Below are 20959 nucleotides of genomic sequence, written 5' to 3'. Positions count from 1 at the left end.
CCATTTTTTCTGCAAGATACCAGGAATTGTCAACTCTTGAAATTAAGTCAAAAACCACTTTAGGCCAGCGCCGTGGCTTAACAGGCTAATCCTCCGCCTTGTGGCACCGGCACACCGGGTTCTAGTCCAGGTCGGGGCTCTGGAATCTGTCCTGGTTGCCCCTCTTCCAGGCCAGCTCTCTGCTATGGCCCGGGAAGGCAGTGGAGGATGGCCCAAGTGCTTGGGCCCTGCACCCGCATGGGAGACCAGGAGAAGCACCTGGCTCCTGGCTTCGGATCAACGCGGTGTGCCGGCCGCAGCGGCCATTGGAGGGTGAACCAACGGCAAAAAGGAAGACTTTTCTCTCTCTCACTATCCACTCTGCCTGTCCAAAAAAAAAAAAAAAAACAAACCACTTTAAGTGAGAGTCTACTGGGGAGAGAAGCGATGGAGAAGGAGGCAGCTGCTCTGTGCCCTCCAGCAGGCCTCCCAGAAGGGAGAGTTGGAACTGACAGGGGCAGGTGCCATGCAAGGTAGCAAGCGGCCCACCAGTTCACCCACTAAACCAGAGGAAATGGTGGTTTTCTTCCAGAGAACTCGCAGAAGGAAACCCAACAAAGTTCATCTTTTGTTTCTCAGGCCTCAGGGTCTTCATCTGTACACTGAGAAAAATCATACCTCCTCTCTAAGAGTGTGGTGAGGATTAAATGGGTCCGGGGATATGACACACTGCACAGTGCCAAGTAAACAGGAAGTGCAATGTGACGGTTAGCCACCATCTATCGCTGTTATTGCTAAGCAAGTGTTTCCTCCTGTCTCTTTCACGTAAGACGGCTCAGCACCAACCATGACCCCAAGGGCCTAGCAGGAACCCTCCAAGAGGGCTTGGGCCAGGTCTAGCCACCCTGGGGAATGAAGAACCCAAGCGTCATGTAGAGAGGCAGGTCACTGGGGTCCCTGCTCACTCACTGGTGTGAAACAGGGCCTTTGTTTCCAGGCTCCCCAGTTTCCCAGTGAGAGTCAGAGAAGGTAAATTTCATGGGGAAACTCACAGCTTAAAAACCGCTACCTGCAGGGTGGGAGTCAAGGTGCAGTGATTAAGCTGCCTTTTGGGACACCTGCATCCCATATCAGAGTGCTGGCTTCAGACTCAGCGACTCTGCTTTCTAGGCAGCATCCTGCTAATGCATCTTGAGAGGCAGCTGGAGCCCCTGCAGCCCCAGGAGGAGCTCAGGTGGAATTCCAGGCTCCTGGCTTTGGCCTGGCTCAACCTTGGCTGCGGCAGGTATTTGGGAAGTGCAACAGCAGATGGGAGATGTCTCTCTCTTTCCGACTCTGACTTTGCCTTTCAATTAGGTGAAAAACAAGTAAACACTAAACAAACCAAAAAACCCAGAACACTGTATGCTACCCAAATACAAATGAGGTTCATGGAGTGACAGCATTTGGCTGAGCTGTAGAGTGCTGCTTTCCTTGGAGGACTTCAAAGCTCCCTATTCCACTTCCTAATTGACTTCCAGCACCAAAGCTGGCTGACACTTGTCTCTGTGCCACACCAGGAAAATTCCAGTCCTTATATCGCCATCAGTTCATTCCCACTTCTCTAGCTAGCAGCCCTCAAATACCCAGAACTCTGGACGAATTCACGACCAAATCACATGAGAAAGATTAAATATTAAGATATCTTGATGAAAAAAAAAGGGGGGGGCTTGTCAAGATCCTAAAAATAGTCTACAAAATTTAACAGTGTGTAAAGCTGTGGGTCAATTTTAAAAACCGAGCAGAGAAGTGTGGTCTTTCAAGGAGCAATGGGAAAAATAAAAGGAAATCTGCTTGACCCAGTTTAACTGTTAGTAAGTTAACAGATAGTTAGAAGCAGCTGTGCAGTTCTCCCATAAACTTGGTTCATTTTGCCAATTTGGAGAAAATCATTATTCACTGCTTTGGTTAGTTTACCAAATAACAGAAACCAGTTATTGATTCCTATATCCCTAATTGAGTTTTTTTTTTAATAACCTTGAAAAATAACTCATACAATATTCAAGAAAAGATTTTGTTTTTGTTTTAAAAGCAATGGGAAACAGCACTGAGAAGTTGAAATTAGAATTATGCCAGTTCCTAGTGCCAGAACTACATTCCAGCTTTAAGCCCAGACCTTAAGAAGTTTCAAAAATATGTGATGATTGTCAATCTTTTCCACATAATTCTTAATAGTATCTTATGATTTTTGACCTTTTAGGTATGTGAAGGAAACTCTCGCTTTTTTCTTTCTTCCTCTTTCTTTCTCTCTGCCTCTCTGCTTGCTACAGTGTTAAATTAATCTCTCAAATTCTGTTGCATTTTTATTACACTTTATCTGAAGTTATAGATTAAAAATTTTGAGGCACATTCTTTAATGCCCCTAATTCTCAACAGGTTCCTCTTACTCAACAAATAAGAAAATAAAGCAAAACAAATGAAGGCAACATTATTATAAAGACTTTTGCAAAGTTGCAACATTCATTTGTGCACTGAAATAACAATTATAAGCAATATCTAATTATAGAGTGCTAGTGAGGTCATATGAATACTAATACCTGTGAGTATTAGTAAAAGTAGAGTGACTGTTGAAAATTGAAATTTTTAGAAGAGTTCTAAAACACAGCATTTAGTTAGCATATCAATGGTATAAATAAAACTTATGTAAAGCTAGATTAGACTTTCCAAAACAAAATATTAACAGGGCTACACAACTGGGATATACACATATGAATTAGTGAAAATTTCAAAGACTAGACTTTTATGAGTATTTATCGTTAAATTTTTTTGTTGTGATATTTTCCTTTTTTTATATTGTGAAGTCTTGCTACAAATCTCCTTTATTTTTTTATTAGTTCTAAGCTCAGGAATTCTTACCTCAAGAAAATTTTCATTTTCTTTTAACTTTCATATTAATTCTCTAATTCACTTAGGTGTGCAAATCAATTGTTTCCAGATCACTTGTTAAGTCAGGCATTCTATTTCACTGATTCATGATGTCTTCATATCATCTTAGAAGCTAAATGAGGGTACATGAGACATATTGAGACCACGCCATACCTTAACTAATCTCAGATTAGCCAATGGTTACAGGATTCGGTTAAAAACATATTCTTTAACTTTGAAACCTGCTTTCTGGATGAGGAGTATCTATCTCGGATGATTCAGGAAGTGGACCTGAGAGTTTTTCTGAATTAGCGGTACCAGTTTTTGAATGTTCCTGCAGGCAGCAGACCTGGGGTTCTGACATTATCAATATATACTAAGCGTAATTTTCAAGGGCAATGAATTTGTGTTCAGTCAGTTCCCTTTCTTCAAAACATTCTGTTGCAGTGCTTTTTGCTGAATATCGTAAGAAGTCTACACGTCAAAAAATTGTCATTTTACATTGAACATCCCAATAGCAGAAAGCAAGCTGTGATCGGATGGGAGAGAAGGCAAGAAGACACAGACTGCAAACTTTCTCAAGAGGAATGAGGATTTGAAAAGCGAGCACTCACGAGAAATCCTCCAGTTCCCACGTTCCTTGTGAGGGTCAAGCCAAGGCTCATGTTGGTTTTCATCTCCGTCACACTTGGCATGCTCGTTGAAGCTTTTTTTTTTTTTTCCAAAAGGAAAAAGATATGAAGAAGTGATTTACTTAGAGATGTTACTTAGAGATTTACTTAGAGATGTTACTTAGAGATGATTTACTTAGAGATGTTTACACCCATGTTTATATGTAGCATTGAATTTAGTGTCATGCATTCAGGTGCTGGAGTTGTATAATAACTTTAATGTGTGAAGCTGCAGGGTGTAAGACATTAGGGGGTGGATTCTGGAGAACACATAATTTAGAGGCATTAAAATTGAAATTTTGTACAGCATTCTGGCCAAACCAAGAACATCTAAGGATATCATTTGTTCCTCTTTGCAACCTCCATTTTTTCCCAAAGTCAGGCTGCCTGTCTCATGCCCTACCTCTCTGCCCCCAGCCCCCTGCCCCCAACACACACACCCCTGGGGTGGGTAAAAATATCCTCCAAGTGTTATCAAAAAATGTCATCTGACAGAATCTGGGTGAAATTTAAAAGGCAACCATGACCCCATGCATGAAAGTAATAAATGAATCCACCCAACCTCCTATTTCCCACTGAACAACGACATCAGCCACTGTATCTGTTCCTGGGTGACTGCCCAATGACATCCTTTGGTGATGTCTTTTTTGCTGGTGGTCTTTAACCTCTGCCAAGCTATCATTGCCCCTTTCACATGTCCTCAGTTGGACTCCTTCCCCCAGTTCCCACTTAACTTCACCCACCTTCTGAAGACTCCCACCTGAACCCAGGTGCCATCACTATGGGAGAACAAGCTGTCTACTGCAGAGGGTGCATTAGTTTCAGTCACCTTCAACTTCTCTTCATCATTACATAAGTGCCATTCTTAAAACTCCTATTTTTAGGGAGTTTCTTAAAACTCCTATTTTTAAGGGAGGAGGTGGGGAGGTGGTGAGGGGGGGAGGTGGTAAGGGGGGGAGGAGAGGAGGAGGGGAGGAAGAGGAGGGGAGGAGGAGGGGAGGAGGAAGAGGAGGGGAGGAGGAGGAGGGGAGGAGGAGGAGGGGAGGAGGAGGAGGGGAAGAGGGGGAGGGGGGAGAGGGGGAGGGGAAGTGGGGAGGCGAAGAGGGGAGGGGAAGAGGGGAGGGGAAGAGGGGAGGGGAAGAGGGGAGGGGAAGAGGGGAGGGGAAGAGGGGAGGGGAAGAGGGGAGGGGAAGAGGGGAGGGGAAGAGGGGAGGGGAAGAGGGGAGGGGAAGGGTCTTCCACCCTCTGGTTCACTCCTTAAATGGCCAGAGCTGAGCTGAGCCGATCAGAAGCCAGGAGCCTCCTGTGGGCCTCCCACTTGGGCGCAGGGGCCCAAGCACTCTGGCCATCCTTCATTGCTCTTCCTAGGTCATCAGACAGGAGCTAGACCAAAGTGGAGCAGCCAGGACTCAAACTGGCGTCCATATGGGACGCCAGTGCCACAGGCAGAGGCTTTACCTACTATGCCACGGTGCCGGCCTGAAGGAAACCTTCTTAATAGGCCTTTTCCCCAGGTAATAGTGACATTAATCCCATTCAGCTAAGTATCCTCAACTATGAGCCCCATTTAACTATCTTCTGCCATTCTCCTACAAAGACGATCATCTCTTCACCAGGAAAATATTCTCTTGGTCCTGCCAACTCACTGAACTGTTTTTCTCAGCTCTCTTGCACTACTCAACAGCTAGAAAGAGATGAATTCACATTCCATGTACTCATTCACTAGGTGCTCACTTCTAATTCTTCATCTATTTTCCCCTGAGACCATACCAAATTTTTACTCTAGGTGAGGAAATTACAAAAAATATGATTTGCAACAGGCAGAAAGAAAATGATAGAACTTCAAGATATGTTTCTACTTTTAAGCATATTTCTTTGTAAATGTATTATTAATAAAATTTCAGCAAATGTATATAGCTTTAAAAACAAAAATATATACCTCAATGTACAAAAATTTAATGATGATATATTAGGGAATGACACAATAAAACTTTTGAAAATTCATACCTAATGTGTATATTTTATTACACCAAACACACAAAGTGTACCTTTTTTTCTTAAGACTTACATATCTACTTGAAAGTCAGAGTTACACAGAGAAGGAGAGGCAGAGAGAGAGAGATGTCTTCCACCCGCTGGCCTACTGCCCTACTGGTCTCCATGGCCAGAGCTGTGCTGATCCAATGCCAGGAGCCAGGAGCTTCTTCCGGGTCTCCCAAACAGGTGCAAGGGCCAAGGACCTGGGCCATCCTCCACCGCTTTTTTAGGCCACAGCAGGGAGCTGGACTGGAAGTGGAGCAGCCAGGATTTGAACCAGCACCCACATGGGATGCCCGCCCTGCAGGCAGCAGCCCTACGTGCCACACCACAGTGCGGCCCCACAAAGTGTACTTTTTTTTTTTAATTTATTTGAGAGAGTTACAGACAGTGAGAGGGAGAGACAGAAAGGTCTTCCATCCATTGATTCACTCCCCAAGTGGCCGCAACAGCCAGAGCTCACCAACCCAAAGCCAGGAGCTTCTTCCAGGTCTCCCATGGGGGTGCAGGGGCCCAAGGGCTTGGGCCATCTTCCACAGCTTTCCCAGGCCATAGCAGAGAGCTGCACTGGAAGAGGAGCAGCTGGGACTAGAACAGGTACCCAGATGGGATGCCAGCACCACAGGCAGAAGATTAACTTAGTGTGCCGGCCCCCGTGTACTTCTTAAAGTTCACAGAAAATGGAATAAAAAATGCATGCAAAAATTTTTGAAATCTATGCATAGCTTTTTGCATAATATGCATTTTCATGAACTTTTTTTAATATCTTGTGGGTACAGTATTCAAAATATTTGAAGGTTACTAGTCTATGTCTCCTACAGCCTCAATCTTTATGCAGTAATCATGGTTTCCATCTCTGTAGAATTGCCATGACTGATAATCCTTCCACTTCACCAAAAATGTGTTTATTTAACTCCAACTAAATGCCAAAAATGAGACTAGAAATTAGGGATACAGAAATGTGTAAAAACATTATTGCTCTTGTTTCCAAGCTTTTAAAGATTCTTTATTTATTGGGGCTGGCGCTGTGGCGCAGGGGGTTAATGCCCTGGCCTGAAGCACCGGCATCCCATATGGGCGCCAGTTCGTATCCTGGCTGCTCTACTTCCAATCTAACTCTCTGCTATGGCCTGGGAAAGCAGTTGAAGATGGCCCAAGTCCTTGGGCCCCTGTACCCACATGGGAGACCCGGAAGAAGCTCCTGGCTTCGGATCGGTACAGCTCTAGCTGTTGCAGCCAACTGGGAAGTGAACCATAGGACGGAACACCTCTGTCTCTCTGCCTCTCCTCTTTCTCTGTGTAACTCTTTCAAATAAATAAATAAATCTTAAAAAAAAAGAGATTTATTTGAAAAGCTGAGTTACAGAGAGGGAGAGATAAAAGAGAGATCTTCCATCTGCTAGTTGACTCCCCAAATGGCTGCAACAGCTGGGGCTGGCCAGGAGCCCAGAGCTGCTCTCGGGTCTCCCAGATGGGTGCAGGACCCAAGATCTTGGGCCATCTTCCACTGCTTTCCCAAGGCACATTATGGGGAGCTAGATGGGAAGTGGAGCTTCTGGTGCATGAATCAGCGCTCATATGATACCAGCCATACAGGCGTCAGCTTAAATCTCCATGCCACCATGCCAGCCCCATTTCCAACTTTTAAGTAATATTTTTCCAAGTCCTTTCCCTTCATGTACATAACTGCATATTGACTTAATTGTTTTCTAATTCTTAAGAACTCCTTGACCACTCAGTGTTGTACTTTTGAATGTTGCTATTACTGATGTGATAATGATAAACTGTGTGACTTTTTACTCTCATCAGGAAATATTTTATGGAAATATAACTCATTTAGCTTTCTAGCCTTGCATGTTTAATATTTCTTGCATTAATACAAACTCTTTGAGATGTGGGTAATTACAATAGCAAGTGATATTCAAAATAATGGATATTTTTATTAGAATGTACTCATTTAGAGATGGTCAGAAATACAGAGTTCTTGTTGGTATCTCCAAACACAGAAGTGGAACTGATTTTCTGTACTGTTTCTGGTTTTGAGAAGAGGAGAGAGAAAGATTGGCAGCTTCATATTTCTTCAAGTAATGAGCAAATTAATCCTAAATGTTGGTGGAAATCTGTCCTCAGCCTTGCAGTAGATGGTCCAGGAGGCAGAACATTGCCTATGCATCTTGTTAAATCTGGCTTTCAAACCACTTGGGAAATTTAGGTGCAATTTGGGCCCCATAAGACTGAAGAGGTAAAGGCAAAAAAGCTGTCTCTGTGTCTTTAAGATGGAATGATGACTGCTTTTGCCATTATTTTTCTGCTGAGTATATAACAAATACACTTTTGTTATTGGTAAAAGAAAAAAAAAAATCACACAGCTCATTACAACTTACTTTGCAAATTTAGCTTCTCACATGTGGCAGTGGGTAGGTCAACAGGACATTTGTACACGTCCCCCATTCGGTTCTCAGGAAAACCACTCCAGGGTGAACCAACCAGTAACCTAGGAACAAGGGTTTTCATTTTATTATTATTATTAGACATAAACTGTTTAGTTTTTTAAAGATAAAAGTGACCATAAATCAGTGAAAAACAATTTAAATTTTTTAAGTGCAGAGTCACGTTTGTTTTTCTTCCTTTCTTCTTTTCCTTCCTTTCTTCTTAGCTACCAAGATCCTTCATAAGTCCTACAATATAACTGCTCGGCCACACACCCTGGAGGACTCTCTAGAGCAGTGCTGCCCAACAGAAGCATAATGTAAGCCACAAATACAAGTTGAAATTTTCTAACCATTGGCCACACTAATAAAACAAAAAGCAGACAGTAAAATTCATTTTAGTAATAAATTTCAATTAGTAATATATTTTAATTCAGTGTATCCAAACTACCATGTACTCAAAATAAAAATTATTGATGACTGATTTTTCTTTTTCCCTATCAAGTCTTTGAAAGTCAATATGTTTTATACTCAGAGTACATCTCAACCTTGATAAGTAACCTTTCAAGTACTCAATAGCCACACATGATTAGTGGCTACCATATTGGTAGACAGCACAGCTCTCAACAATGAAACAATATTAAAACCAAGAGCAGGAACAAACATTTGTTGGAAGCTATCTATGCCCTAAGCACTTTCATGCTAGTATGTTATCATTTAGGGAGATCATGATTAATCTATGTGGCTTTATGATCACTGTCTTTATAAGAGAATACTTAGCAAAAATAGAGAACAATGTTCTCTATTACAGGGCTCTTCTCGTGTAGCAATGCATATATGTGCAGGATACAGGATGAGGCTGGTGCTCACATCCTTCCGCTGGTTCGTTTTACTTCTTACAGAGTTCTCTAACTACAGACTAGATAGTTCCCTGTAGAAGCAATCACCTGCCATCTCTGACCACAGAAAGCTAGACAGAAACCGCCTATGTAACGGTTAGCAGGTTAATTACTCAGCAACAGTCAGTTACTAAGGCAACATTATCTTTTTTTTTTTTCATTTTTTTCTCGTCAGTGTGGAGAAGGATTAGATTATCTATGAACCTCTATATCAATATTTTGTCGTTATCAGTCATGTAACATGTAGCCCATTCTAAGTTTTCTAATGGATACAAAAGACTTGTCTACTAAGTCTAATAAAACTGTTCAAGATACATGAAAAGTAAAATACAAGTGAGCTGAAGAGATAGGACTTAGTTTCCCAAATGGGAAAAACATTAAGATAGTCAAAGGATGAAAAAATTGACATTATGGACACTGAAGGATGAAAATTGTAGCCAGCATTAACACATACCTACCATGAACCTAACTTACTTTGTTTTAAACAAAAGCTCACTACAGAATCTATGTAGGGAACAAACCAGCACCTTACAGCAAGAAGCTAGCATAGGAAGTGTGACTCTGCCCCTGAGCTTCTCAGGAATGCCTACTAATCACAGAAAATCTTCCAACATGTGGCACTAGGTAGAAGGCTTTCCAAATAATGTTTCTTTTGTTTTGTTTTTGACAGGCAGAGTTAGACAGTGAGAGAGGGAGACAGACAGATCTTCCTTCTCTTGGTTCACCCTCCCAAACGGCTGCTATGGCCGGCATGCTGCACCGATCCCAAGCCAGGAGCCAGGTGCTTCCTCCTGGTCTCCCATGCAGGTTCAGGGCCTAAGCACTTGGGCCATCCTCCACTGCCTTCCTGGGCCACAGCAGAGAGCTGGACTGGAAGAGGAGTAACTGGGACTAGTTCCCCAGGGTGCTGGCATCGCAGGAAGAGGATTAGCCTAGTGAGCTGCGGTGCTGGCCCCAAATGTCTCTAAACAGTGTCTAATTTAATCAGCAAAACAAGTCTGAGATGACCTGATCTCCATTTTACAGATAGAATCACTGGGACACAGAGAGCTAGCAATTCACTCAAGGTGTGCCCAGTTGAGGAGATTAAATTATTTAAAGATTTATTTATTTGAAAGAATTACACACACACACACACACAGAGGGAGAGAGGAGGGGGAGGGAGGTAGGATGGGAGGGAGTGACAGAGACAGAGACAGAGAGGGAGAGAAAGACAAAGATCTTCCATCTGCTGATTCACTCCCCAAATGGCTATGGCTAGGGTTGAGCCAGACCAAAGCCAGGAGCTTCATCTGCATCTCCCATTATGTGTACAGGGGCCCAAGCACTTGGGGCATCCTCTGCTGCTCTTCCAGGCACAGTAGCAGGTAGCTTGATCGGAAGTGGAGCAGCCGAAACTTGAACCGCCACCCCTATGGGATGCCAGCACTGCAGATGCTGGCTTAACCCAGAGCACCAGTCCCAGAGATTCAATTCTTAACTTAGGCCATTGTCCTTCCTCTTAGCTGCACAAAGCTTGGGCATAGGTTTGGGAAAACTGTGAGAATAAATGAGCTTGGTTCTAGAATTAGCATAGAGTAGAAACAAGAAACAGAGGGCCAGACCAGTTTTTCATTATGAAAGAGTGAGTCGCTGTATAGTGTATAAAGGAGGTGCAGACTGGACACAAGCTGGGGCCATGCTATAAGCACATACCCACATGGTGGGAACAGGGATGCCCAGATAATACCAAGTGTGGTAATTTGGCTAACTTTTGTTCTGTACATTTTTGTACATCCTCACTATAGCCGGAGACCCACCAAGAAGCAAAAGTTTAGTGCTTCAATCTGAAATTTAACCGTTTCTCTGAGCCTCCAGCTGTCAAGCTGCACACAAGCTATCTCGTTCCCCATGAGAAAGTACCAAAGACTATTTGCTGTATCCTATTGAATAAGCATTCCCTAGCCCCTGCCTTACCTCCTCCCACCTCATCTAAGAATCCAGAATTTGGTAACCTTGTGCCTCTGGAAGGGTTATGACATTACCACTAATGCGATGAAAACTGTGACCCTGTAAGTTAATCAGACAGGAAGAAGAAAAAGGCAAGCATTTGGAAAGTTCTGTGCCATTTAACAAGAACATGCTCAGCCAGTACATACAAATACACTCTGTCAGCATTAGGTCATTTTAAGCTCTTAATACAGACAATATACAACAGTGGGGAACCGGACCCTTTTGGTGACTAAGGAAGAACAAGGGTGTCTGCATTATGTCTGACTCACTCATTAAACGTCAGGAACCACATGAGTAAGCAGCCTGCAGGTCATGGTTGTGACTATCGAAGTTTCAAAGACCATTGTCCATGTCCTTTATTGGGAAAGTTTCCTGCAGACTTTCCTCCTTATTTCTACCCCAAGGCCATGGTTCCTGACAACTCACCATTGTAAAAGTAAAGGCTGTGACATCATCAGACATCTGCAGAGGGAACTGAGACGTCATTCCTCAATAATTCACACAGGAAGTTAGGGAGACTGGTGTACTTACTTCTAAAAGTCTACGTAATCAGCTGTAGCAGAGACACACCAGGGGAGAGTGTTGCAATGGCAGGGGATGGGACATGTTGGTGGGCAGGTTATGTTAAAGTATGGCACAACTGCTTTGAAGCAGTGGACTTAATTTAATCTCAACCAGACAAAAGAGCTGCATGAGCTGTTGTGTGTGCTAATTCTCAAAACAAAATTGGAGATGTAAATTTCTCCTTTCCTACCGTGAAACTGGGAATTCTTCCAAGATTACTTTCGGTAACGCTTACTGTTCAATTATCTTGTGGGAAAATAGTGATTATGTAGACTTCCCAAACATAGCCAACTTGCCCACCTCCAGTGGAATTCAAAATTCTTTGTTTAGTTGGTAAACAGTATTTACGGTCCTGTAGGTAGGGTACTTTTAAACTCAGTGTGGGAGCTGTTATAAATATCTTCCTTTGGGCTGTGGTTCTCTAGACTCTCCAAGTGTTCCTTCTATACTAGGAATTTTTCTAGAGTGTACTGACAGAGGTGTAGTTAAAATAGCAGGGATAACATTTTGCTTTTATTCAACAACTGTTTATTGGGCACCCATGGGGCTCAACCACAGGGGGCGCCATTCCCCCTGTGAACTGTGTGCTCTAACCTGGAGTAGTGTACAACTTACAAGGCTACACATGTTGACCGAATTCGAGGCAGTGGAGATAGTGAATAAATCACTTCAACATTTCTGGCTTCATGGTGTTCACATTTTAGAGGGAGAAAATAGACAATAAATTTAATAAGCAAAACATGTGGTGGTGATCAGTGCTTTGGAGGGAAAATGAACAGGATAGAGTTAGGGATTTGAGGAGTAGTATAAGCTTTACTAGAGGTCAGGGAACGCCTCACTGACAAGATGACAGTGAAATAGAGACTTAAAGAAGGAGGAGCAGTGGAAGAGCAGTCCTGGCTGCAGGAACAGCTAGTGCAAAAGCCCTGTGACAGGAACAAAGTGCACGAGGGGGAGAACAGGATGGCATGAGGCAGACTTGTACCGAGTCCTGATCGAACAGAGACTTGTGTGTAATTGGAGGCCTGACTTTCCCTCTGATTGGAATAAGATAGCCACCAGGGGATTCTAAGCAAAGAGGAGATGTGATCTGACACTCTGGGAGGACCATGAGGCTGCTCTGTTCAGGATGATTGTACCCACACATAGGTAAATCAGGTGAAGCACTTGTAAGAATCGAGGCAAGAAATGATGGGGGCTTCAACAGAGCTGGGAGAAGTGCAGCTGGCGAGAAGCGGTCTTGCGGTCTTCCCTTCAGATATATTGAGCTGGTAGGGCCAGTGGGATTTCCTTGATTTAAAAACTAGGTAAGTAAGTCAACAGTCAAGGATGACCCCAAGAACTAAAAAGAATGAGTTAGCATGGTCAGAAAAGAAGATCGCTGTTGGTAAAGCAAGATTCTGTGATGGGGGGCTCAGGAGTTCAGTGTGAGATATGCGAAGTCAGAGATGTCTACGCCATCCAGGGGGTATATTTCACTTGGGATGAGAAGCCTATTGTTCACACTACGTCAGTGTAAGAGACTTCAAAGTCTATTGTATGTAAATAGATTGTTCTTTACATTGTTTAGATCTGGGCCATTGTCTACACAAAGTGGCCTGTGATAGCTATGTGGCTGCCTGCTTCTTGGTAGCCAATGGCAAAGGAGTCTGTGATGGCAAGAACTGGTGCACGAGACTTCATAGCCCCGAGGAGGAGAAGACAGGTCTGAGTCGGGCAATGCTGCTATTGTAAATTTAAGAGTTAAATTCTTTGGCATATGTTAAAAGGCAATTTTAGAATTTAAGCTTCCTTAGGCTGCCTCAGACTTCTTTGGCTGCCAAGTTGCTTCTTCAAATAGTGGCATGGCTAAATCCTCAAGGTTTCATGACAAAAAGTCCACCAAGCTCATTATTGCTGAAATATCATAAGCCTATTGTTCTGTCTCACAAAAACCCTGGAGATCAGCTTTCTTCCTGGAAGCAAATAAATCACTAAAAATAATTCTGTTACTTCAACTCACCTAACATGCAGTTTTCTTGAAGTTAAAATCCAAAGCAGAAAGTCACTCTAAAGCCTTGTAATGATGCAAATTACTATTCTTCGGCCTATTCCTGGGAGCAGGGAGTAGGGGACGATTCAGAGACACCACATCCCACATTTCATAAATCAAAGTCCATGAGACAGCACATTTCTCACAGGTGTTTGGTAGATGGTGGTTTAATGATAAAAATTAGAATAGCAACATTTGTACACTGCTTTGCAGTTTATAAAGCTCTTTTTATGTGCATTACCTTATTTGATCTTTATAAATACTGTGTGAAATCAAAGGTTATAACTATTTTTATTTTCATATATTCAGCCTGAATGTCTACAAGGTAACAAAGCCTAGCTCTGCACCCCTGCCATTTAAATCCCTGATTCTTTCTATTCCACCTGTGCCACTTAGCACTCCTTAGCACCTCTTGATAGACAATTGTCTGAAATATTTTCACCAGAAACCAGGAAGGTGTGTGTGTAAATTCCAATTACGTTTGTCAATGAAATTTCTTCCGGTAATAGACATTCAAACAGCACAGAGGAAAGTCTTAACACCATGACTAGGTGTTGAGCATGGAGGATTTTCCCAGATCATTGAAGCACTTCTGGAGCAGATCTGTGTCATGCACAAGTCACAGACAGTGAGTGTGCTTGTAGGTATACAAACTTGTGCCAAGAGTAAGACAGAATAGGGGTTATTCTTCTATAGAGTTCTATCTATGGCAAATAACACAAATCATTTTTAAAAACTAGCTGTAAATATTATTTAATGTTAGTAATAAAAGATCAAGAAGTATGGTGAGGCAAATGTAGGTGAACCAGTTAGGGTGGGCCACAGGGCCAGTGTTCCTAAAGGTGCTTGGTTCCCCCATTTACCCTGCAACTGCCACCAGCTGAAGCGGAGTCCTTGTTGACAGCAGATCCGCCACTCAGCAGTTGTGTGAATAATATTGTATGATGGTTCTAATACATAGCAATAGCATCATATTTATCAAAATTTTAACAATGTATTTTAAAATTTAGAAGTCCAAGAACATATTACAGTCAGGCTTTACACAATCAATAATTAGATTAAGTTAGAAAAATAACCCAAATTTGGTGAAAGAATAAAAGAAATATCTATGTCATGCATTTAAAATAAAAGCAAACCATGTGGATAAATCCAATAAGCATGTTAAATGGCACCACCGGGACAGTCTAAGAAGAGGAGAATTTTATCTCTGGAAAAAGACATAAAGGATGATATTGGCTAATATTTGTGGGCCATAATGAGAGACAAAGACACAGTTATTTTGGAAAGGGGATTGGAATACAATTCTTGTCCAAGAAGAGGAACAAATGGACTGAAGCTAATCCAATATGCATGGAAGCTAACCCATGACAGATGAGAACTGGCTGAGGGGCCAGGGTAGAGAGAGGTAGGGAGAAGTGAGCTATGAAGATTTGATTTTCCTCCTGTATCCTATTGCTAGTAAGAACAGCTCACATTTGCATGACAGTGTAGTTTTCACAGTGCTTTCCCTTTGTCCTCACACCAGGTGTTCATAGCATGCTGGTTGGGTAGGGACAGTACTCTGTACTCAAGAGAGGCTGTGTGACTTTGCTAGAGTTACCCAAGGAGTGGGGAGGGAAGCTGAGGCAAAAACCCTGTTCTGGTTCCTGATCTACCCGAGAAGCCCCTGTCTATGAGAGGATGAAAAAATGGATGTTCACTATCATCCTTGCCCAGGCGACATCTGCCAGTAAAGACAATGGAGCCAAGGTGGGAGAAATTCTCTAAGAGAACTTGAGACTCAAAATTCTCAAAGTTTAGCTTTATAAAGTCTGTGTTAAAATAAAACAAATAGTATTTATGAATGTCATTTGTGCCCTGCCACTTCCTTTCTTGGATGCTTATAAAATATATACATTTGAAACATCTCATCTCTGTTTTTCACCGATTTACTCTTTGATCATCTAAAGCACTGTAATCTAGGGTAAGTCATTTAACCCTTCTGAATCTCAGTCTTCTCATTTGTAAAAGGGGTAATAATTTTACAAAGCTCCATGCATCATTATGAGTATTGTGTCTTTTGCAAAGAAAGAGTATTCAGTAAATGTCAGGTATTATTATTACCAAGGTAATATGTGACATAATCTTTGAAACCTTTATAGACTTGAACAGTTCTGTATTTTTTACTCAAAAATCTTTTAGATGGATGTGTGGAAGACAATCTGTTATATTGTCAACATACATGGGGTTTTATTAAAATTTATCAAAATTCTTATTAAAAAGTTAAAACTATAATATAAGCTCCTATATACATGTATTATTAGTTTTTCAAGCTATGACACATGCTCATTGTATTTCTCCTGTCTTCTCAAGGAATAAGAATGTACTTGTCCTGACTAGAGCAAGAAGATCAAATTTTACAGCTGGAAATACCCACAATTACCAGTTAGTCCTCATCACACAAGTGACTCTAGTTGTCTATGGTTTTTGAGTCACATAATGAGCTCAGATTTTTCTCAAGACAGGCCTTCAGATTAGGCAAACAGAAACCGTGCACATCACAAGCTCCAGGAAATGATTTTAAACATATCTCAATCCTTCGTAGATTGTTTGTGATAAGGATTGCATCATCTGCATTTGGACATCCTGTGGATTAAATGAGGGCTCCCAGGCAGGATGGCCCTCTTTCCCTGTAGGGTAAACAGGCCACAAGTTGACCAACAGTCACAGGGCTGCTTTGTAGCTCTACTTGGGAGGTCATCTTGCTTTTTAAACAATTCATTCCACTTGAGACTACTAAAAAGAACTATCAAAGTCATATCCACACTATTTCTAGAGTAAAGGTCCCTAGTGTAATAAAAGTCAAACATTTAAAAGTAGCAAAAGAGTCTAGATTATATTGTTAAAAATCTTGTAGATCCTCATGTAAAATATGCCTATGAATTCTTTGAAACATGGAGCATATGGAACCATTAGAATTGTATTGTAGAAATAATGGAGTGTGACTTAAGAAAACTGATTCAAGCCTTAAGCTTGTTGGTTGAGTGAAGGAAGAGCTAAGGGATGAAGCCATGGCTCAAAATGACATTGTAAAGAAAGTCAAAATGAGCAGAGGAAAAAGTTATCCAAATGGCAGCTTCAGAATAAGCAATAAAACAGTAAAAAGAAAATATAGTGCATGTGTGTGTACAATATGTATAAATCCAAGAGAGAAAACTCAGTTTATTAGAAGGATTCCTAGTAACACACTTTCTGTGCCCAAAGCTAACTTGATTAGTATAAGTTAATGTTTAAACAGTCCTTCCCACATCTGCTATTTCCATAGTATCTGTGTTATTGTCATAAATTAGGAGTGGTAGAGGGCACAGTGCCAATTGTCAAAACAAATGGCCAACTCTGGATTCCAAGTTGCAGATTATTTTCCTTGAGTCAGAGAGTCATGAAGGCTGCCTGTCATAACCGTGGCCCACTTGAATACTGGGAGGGTCTGACCCACTCACCTGGATCCTGGCCACAGCCCCCACCCTCTGCAGCAAGGCCCCTTGGCAGGGCCAGGCTAATGACAAGTTACAAGGAAACATTGTCCCTTTTTAAAAAGAAAAAGCGAGCTCTGGACAGGAAGTTTCTATCACTGGGGACACTAGAAAAACTCAAGCACCATTAACCCCATGGGGTTAGCACCTGTTTTGTCTTCTATGTGTTAGTCACCTCCTCTGCACATAAATCTTCCTCATGGATTCTACTCCCCACTCCTTAAAGTCAAGGTCCATGTTTTGAGCTTTCTGCACCCCAGTGTTCACCTTGTGATTAGAAAGTCAGCATGTGGTTTGGCCACCTTTGCTTTTTTGCTGCATAACAGCCCAGTGAAAGAAACCAGTCATACAGGTTTGTCAAATTTTGTTCTGTCTCCTTCCTGCTTCTCTTTTCCATGTAATTCAGCCCCTCAGGTCAGACAGGTGCTTTCCCTTCTCCTGCTCCTCTGTGGTGGATTACATTCCTCGTGGGTCTACATAGGCTGGAGGGAAGTAAGGCCTTGAGACTAAGCTTAATACCACACTTTGCCAGAAAGCTCTACACTAGGGTTCAGAGTAGCAGCCTACCAAAAGTAAGATGGTGCCTTGTTTCTCAAAATTACTTTCCCGTGTTCCTATGTTTTTCAAGAATGTCATGAAAATGTCAAGGCAGGATTTAGTCTTAACCTCACCCTATCAACACCAGAATCTCACTGAACTACTGATAGTCTTGTCTTTTAATAATGTCTTAGATGCATATAGGGAATCTCAGAGAGAGAGGCAGGAGATATGGCTGCCTCTCACTTTCCCAGGTCTCTGTCTTCATCAATTTCCAACCTGCTGCATGGCCAGTGGTTGAGTTCTGTTGCAACCAAGAAGCTCTATCAATGGTGGATCTTTCTCAGATATAAAAAGGATACTCTCAAACTCCATATCAGGTTGTCATCAACTAGACCACCTTTAGGAAACAGACCATTGGAGTGCATCTTATGGTTTCATTTAGTTCATACTTTTTTTTTTTTGTTTGACAGGTAGAGTTATAGACAGTGAAAGACAGAGAGAGAAAGGTCCTCCTTCTGCTGGTTCACTCCCCAAATGGCTGCTCCGGCCAGCACTGCGCCGATCCGAAGCCAGGAGCTTCCTCCTGGTCTCTCATCCTCCACTGCCTTCTTGGGCCACAGCAGAGAGCTATAGTCCATACTTCTTAAGTCAGTCTACTGGAGTTCATTTTGTAGAGTACCAAGGATGAATCATTTGGAAGCCAGACTTTCATTCAATCATTTGAGAGATAATTATTGATTTCCTACTCGATTCCAGGATGCTTTAGGAGCTGAGTACACACCACTTACCAATACAATATCCCTCAACTCAAAGACAAGGACAGAAGACAGATAATCAACATACAAAGATCATTTCAGATAATAACAACTGATAGCAAATATTCATAAAGGCTAGAGACTGATGAGGAGGTATGATGTGGGGCTATTTAAATGCTTCTTCTGAAAGGTCTGCAAGGAGGAGACACCTGCAGTACCAATCAGCTGAGCGAAGATCTTTGGGAAGACTCTTCAGAAAAAGATGTGCAAAAGCTTTGAAATAAGAATGAGTGTGGTATACACAAAAAACAAAGACCAAAGATATAGTGTATGGAGCACAGGAAACAGCAAAGAAGACGACTGACCTCAGATCATGGAGGGCATTGCAAGCAATTTTAGTTTATTCAATTCTAGGAGAAAGCCACAGAAGGAAGTGATTCATGTTTTTCAAAGTTCATCCTGACTGCAATAAAGTGAGAAGAATGAAGGGTAAGAAGGGAAGCAGAAGACAGGTTGTCAAGCTGTTACAGGTATACCTGCAAGCTACTCTTGATTCCTGTCTGGGGGTAGGGTAGAGTGGGGTGGGGATACAGAAGAGTTGGTAAGAATTGGTCAGATACAATGTGTATTTTGGTGACAGGGTTAACAGCATTGGCTTGTGGACAAGACACATGGTGGGGAAGAGAAAGGAGTTAAGTTTTGGTCTCAGTAGCTGATGCAGAAAATCAAATATGTGTTCTATCAGTTAAATTAGATGTATCTGCTAGGAATTAAGGTGGAACTGCTGGTTAGGTTGTCTGATATGGGAGTCTGTTGGAAAGTTTTAGAGTCAGATATACAAAATTATTCATCTGCTCGATCCCAAGACCAATGGTGATCATACCCTTTTTCTAGCCTTCTTACTACTGTATGGCTATGAAAGCAAAATTTGGTAAGTGATAGAGATGTAACTCTCTCTCCTCTCCAAAATAACTGCAGTAACTGTTCATCTTTGGGTTTCCAACCAGACTGTTATCCTTGTAGATGACTGATAAACTATCCCAACATACATTGTTTTCTAAGTCTGCTCATATTAGTTCGTGCTTATCTGCAGCCTATTTGTATCGACTCCTTATAAGCCCACCTCATGATGTACCCCCCTCCAAGATGCATTCTGAGACACACTACTCTCTCACACAGTGATTTCATTTCCCCATCACACAGGCATGCCCCAACATGAGAATAACTTGGATTCTAAATGTTTCTTTGAATTCACTTCTAAAGAGCATCAAATCTAAGTTCAAACAGAAAAAGAATTATACATTACAGCTCTTATTTGCTAAGCCAACAACACATCATCTAATCATTGGCAAGAACTCTAGAGAGTGAAGATTCAGGATCTTAAGTTCCAGGGTGAGTAGGACTTGTCTGGAACCTTCTGCTGCAACAGGGAGGTGAGAGTTCCATGGCAGGTCCTCTGCACAAATAGGCTTCAACTCTGAAGAACGGGAGCTACAGCTCTTCCTAAATACAGCTTTCAGAGGCATCTGATTGCCCTGAGTTACTTACATTATTATGACAGGAAACTTAAACCAGTAATAGAGATACCCATAACAATCTCCATTGAGATAGTCGTTTTCCACCTGGGTAGAAAAGGCCATGGATTACAAATGTAACCATTCCACGGCATTAGAACACTGGGAGCACTTTGTGGCAAAAATAGAGAAAGTCACCTTTGTAAATCTTGCCTTGATGCTGATGAGGACCAGTCATCACAAAGTGTGAAGACGACTAAGTTAGAAGAAACAAGTAGACAAGACCTTGCTGAAGGACTCGGGGAATGCTTCTACACTCTAGAAGTAGCCCAAAGACAGCATTAACAAGGTGGTAATTTGTAAAGCCATTATGAATATCAGTTTACATGATAAGGAATCAAAATAAATGTATCTGTCTACCTACCTATGTATTAAGTAATCAAAACTGGTTCATGAATTTGCTGTGGAATATGTTGAGAAAATTTTACAGCCAGGCTTTTAAAGGCATAATTTTTACCCTTTCATTAATTATAAACATGCAGTTGTCAACTCTGAAAAAATGAGCCTTCCATAAGAACCTACCCATTAACACTATAATCATTCACCAATTAGAACAAGAAATTGCACTCAAATATTAAATCTACCGAGTACTTTTATTGAAACCATAAGAAGAGAATATTCTTACCAGTTGCCTTTTGGATTTATAAATTGCTGCACTGAATAGCCGAACTGTTCATTTGAAGGACCAGAAAATATTTTTGCTTCTGGGAGACCAACATTGTATGCCAAACAATTTAAAATGCCTATTGAGAAAAAAATGAAAGCATAGTACATATTTACACCTTGTGAATATAAGTATATAATGTAAGTTTCAAAAGGCCACTTTTCTAAAAAGCTTGTTTGACCTAGTAATTATTCTTAACAGTGTTTACACAAGTAGCAGCAACTTCTGCTTTCAAAATTCAGTTGTGCACTGCTTTGGTCAAAGACGGACCACATATATCATGGTGGTCCCATGACAGTACATACCTAGAGACATTGTAGTCATCTTAGTTTGTGTACATGCACTCTGATATTTGCACAATGACAAAACTCAGCTAACAGCTCCTTTTGCTAAGTGATGTGTGTGAC

The 20959-nt window shown here is 41.7% G+C and overlaps 1 protein-coding gene across 1 annotated transcript in view; it reads right to left on the bottom strand.

The window, feature by feature from the left end:
- The window catches only part of ITGA2 (integrin subunit alpha 2), a 113346-nt gene that overhangs the window by 50891 nt on the left and 41496 nt on the right, over positions 1 to 20959 (bottom strand). The window contains exons 2-4 of the mRNA XM_062211856.1: positions 20514 to 20631; positions 7976 to 8085; positions 3498 to 3589 (exon numbers count right to left, since the gene is read on the bottom strand). Of these exons, the coding sequence (XP_062067840.1) occupies positions 3498 to 3589; positions 7976 to 8085; positions 20514 to 20631 (320 nt within the window). The remainder of the gene's footprint in view (positions 1 to 3497; positions 3590 to 7975; positions 8086 to 20513; positions 20632 to 20959) is intronic.

Source organism: Lepus europaeus, chromosome 15 (genome assembly GCF_033115175.1).
Source record: "Lepus europaeus isolate LE1 chromosome 15, mLepTim1.pri, whole genome shotgun sequence".
NCBI classification, from domain to species: domain Eukaryota; kingdom Metazoa; phylum Chordata; class Mammalia; order Lagomorpha; family Leporidae; genus Lepus; species Lepus europaeus.
The sequence above is the reverse complement of the archived record's forward strand: the minus strand, read 5'-3'. Positions and strand labels throughout refer to the sequence as shown.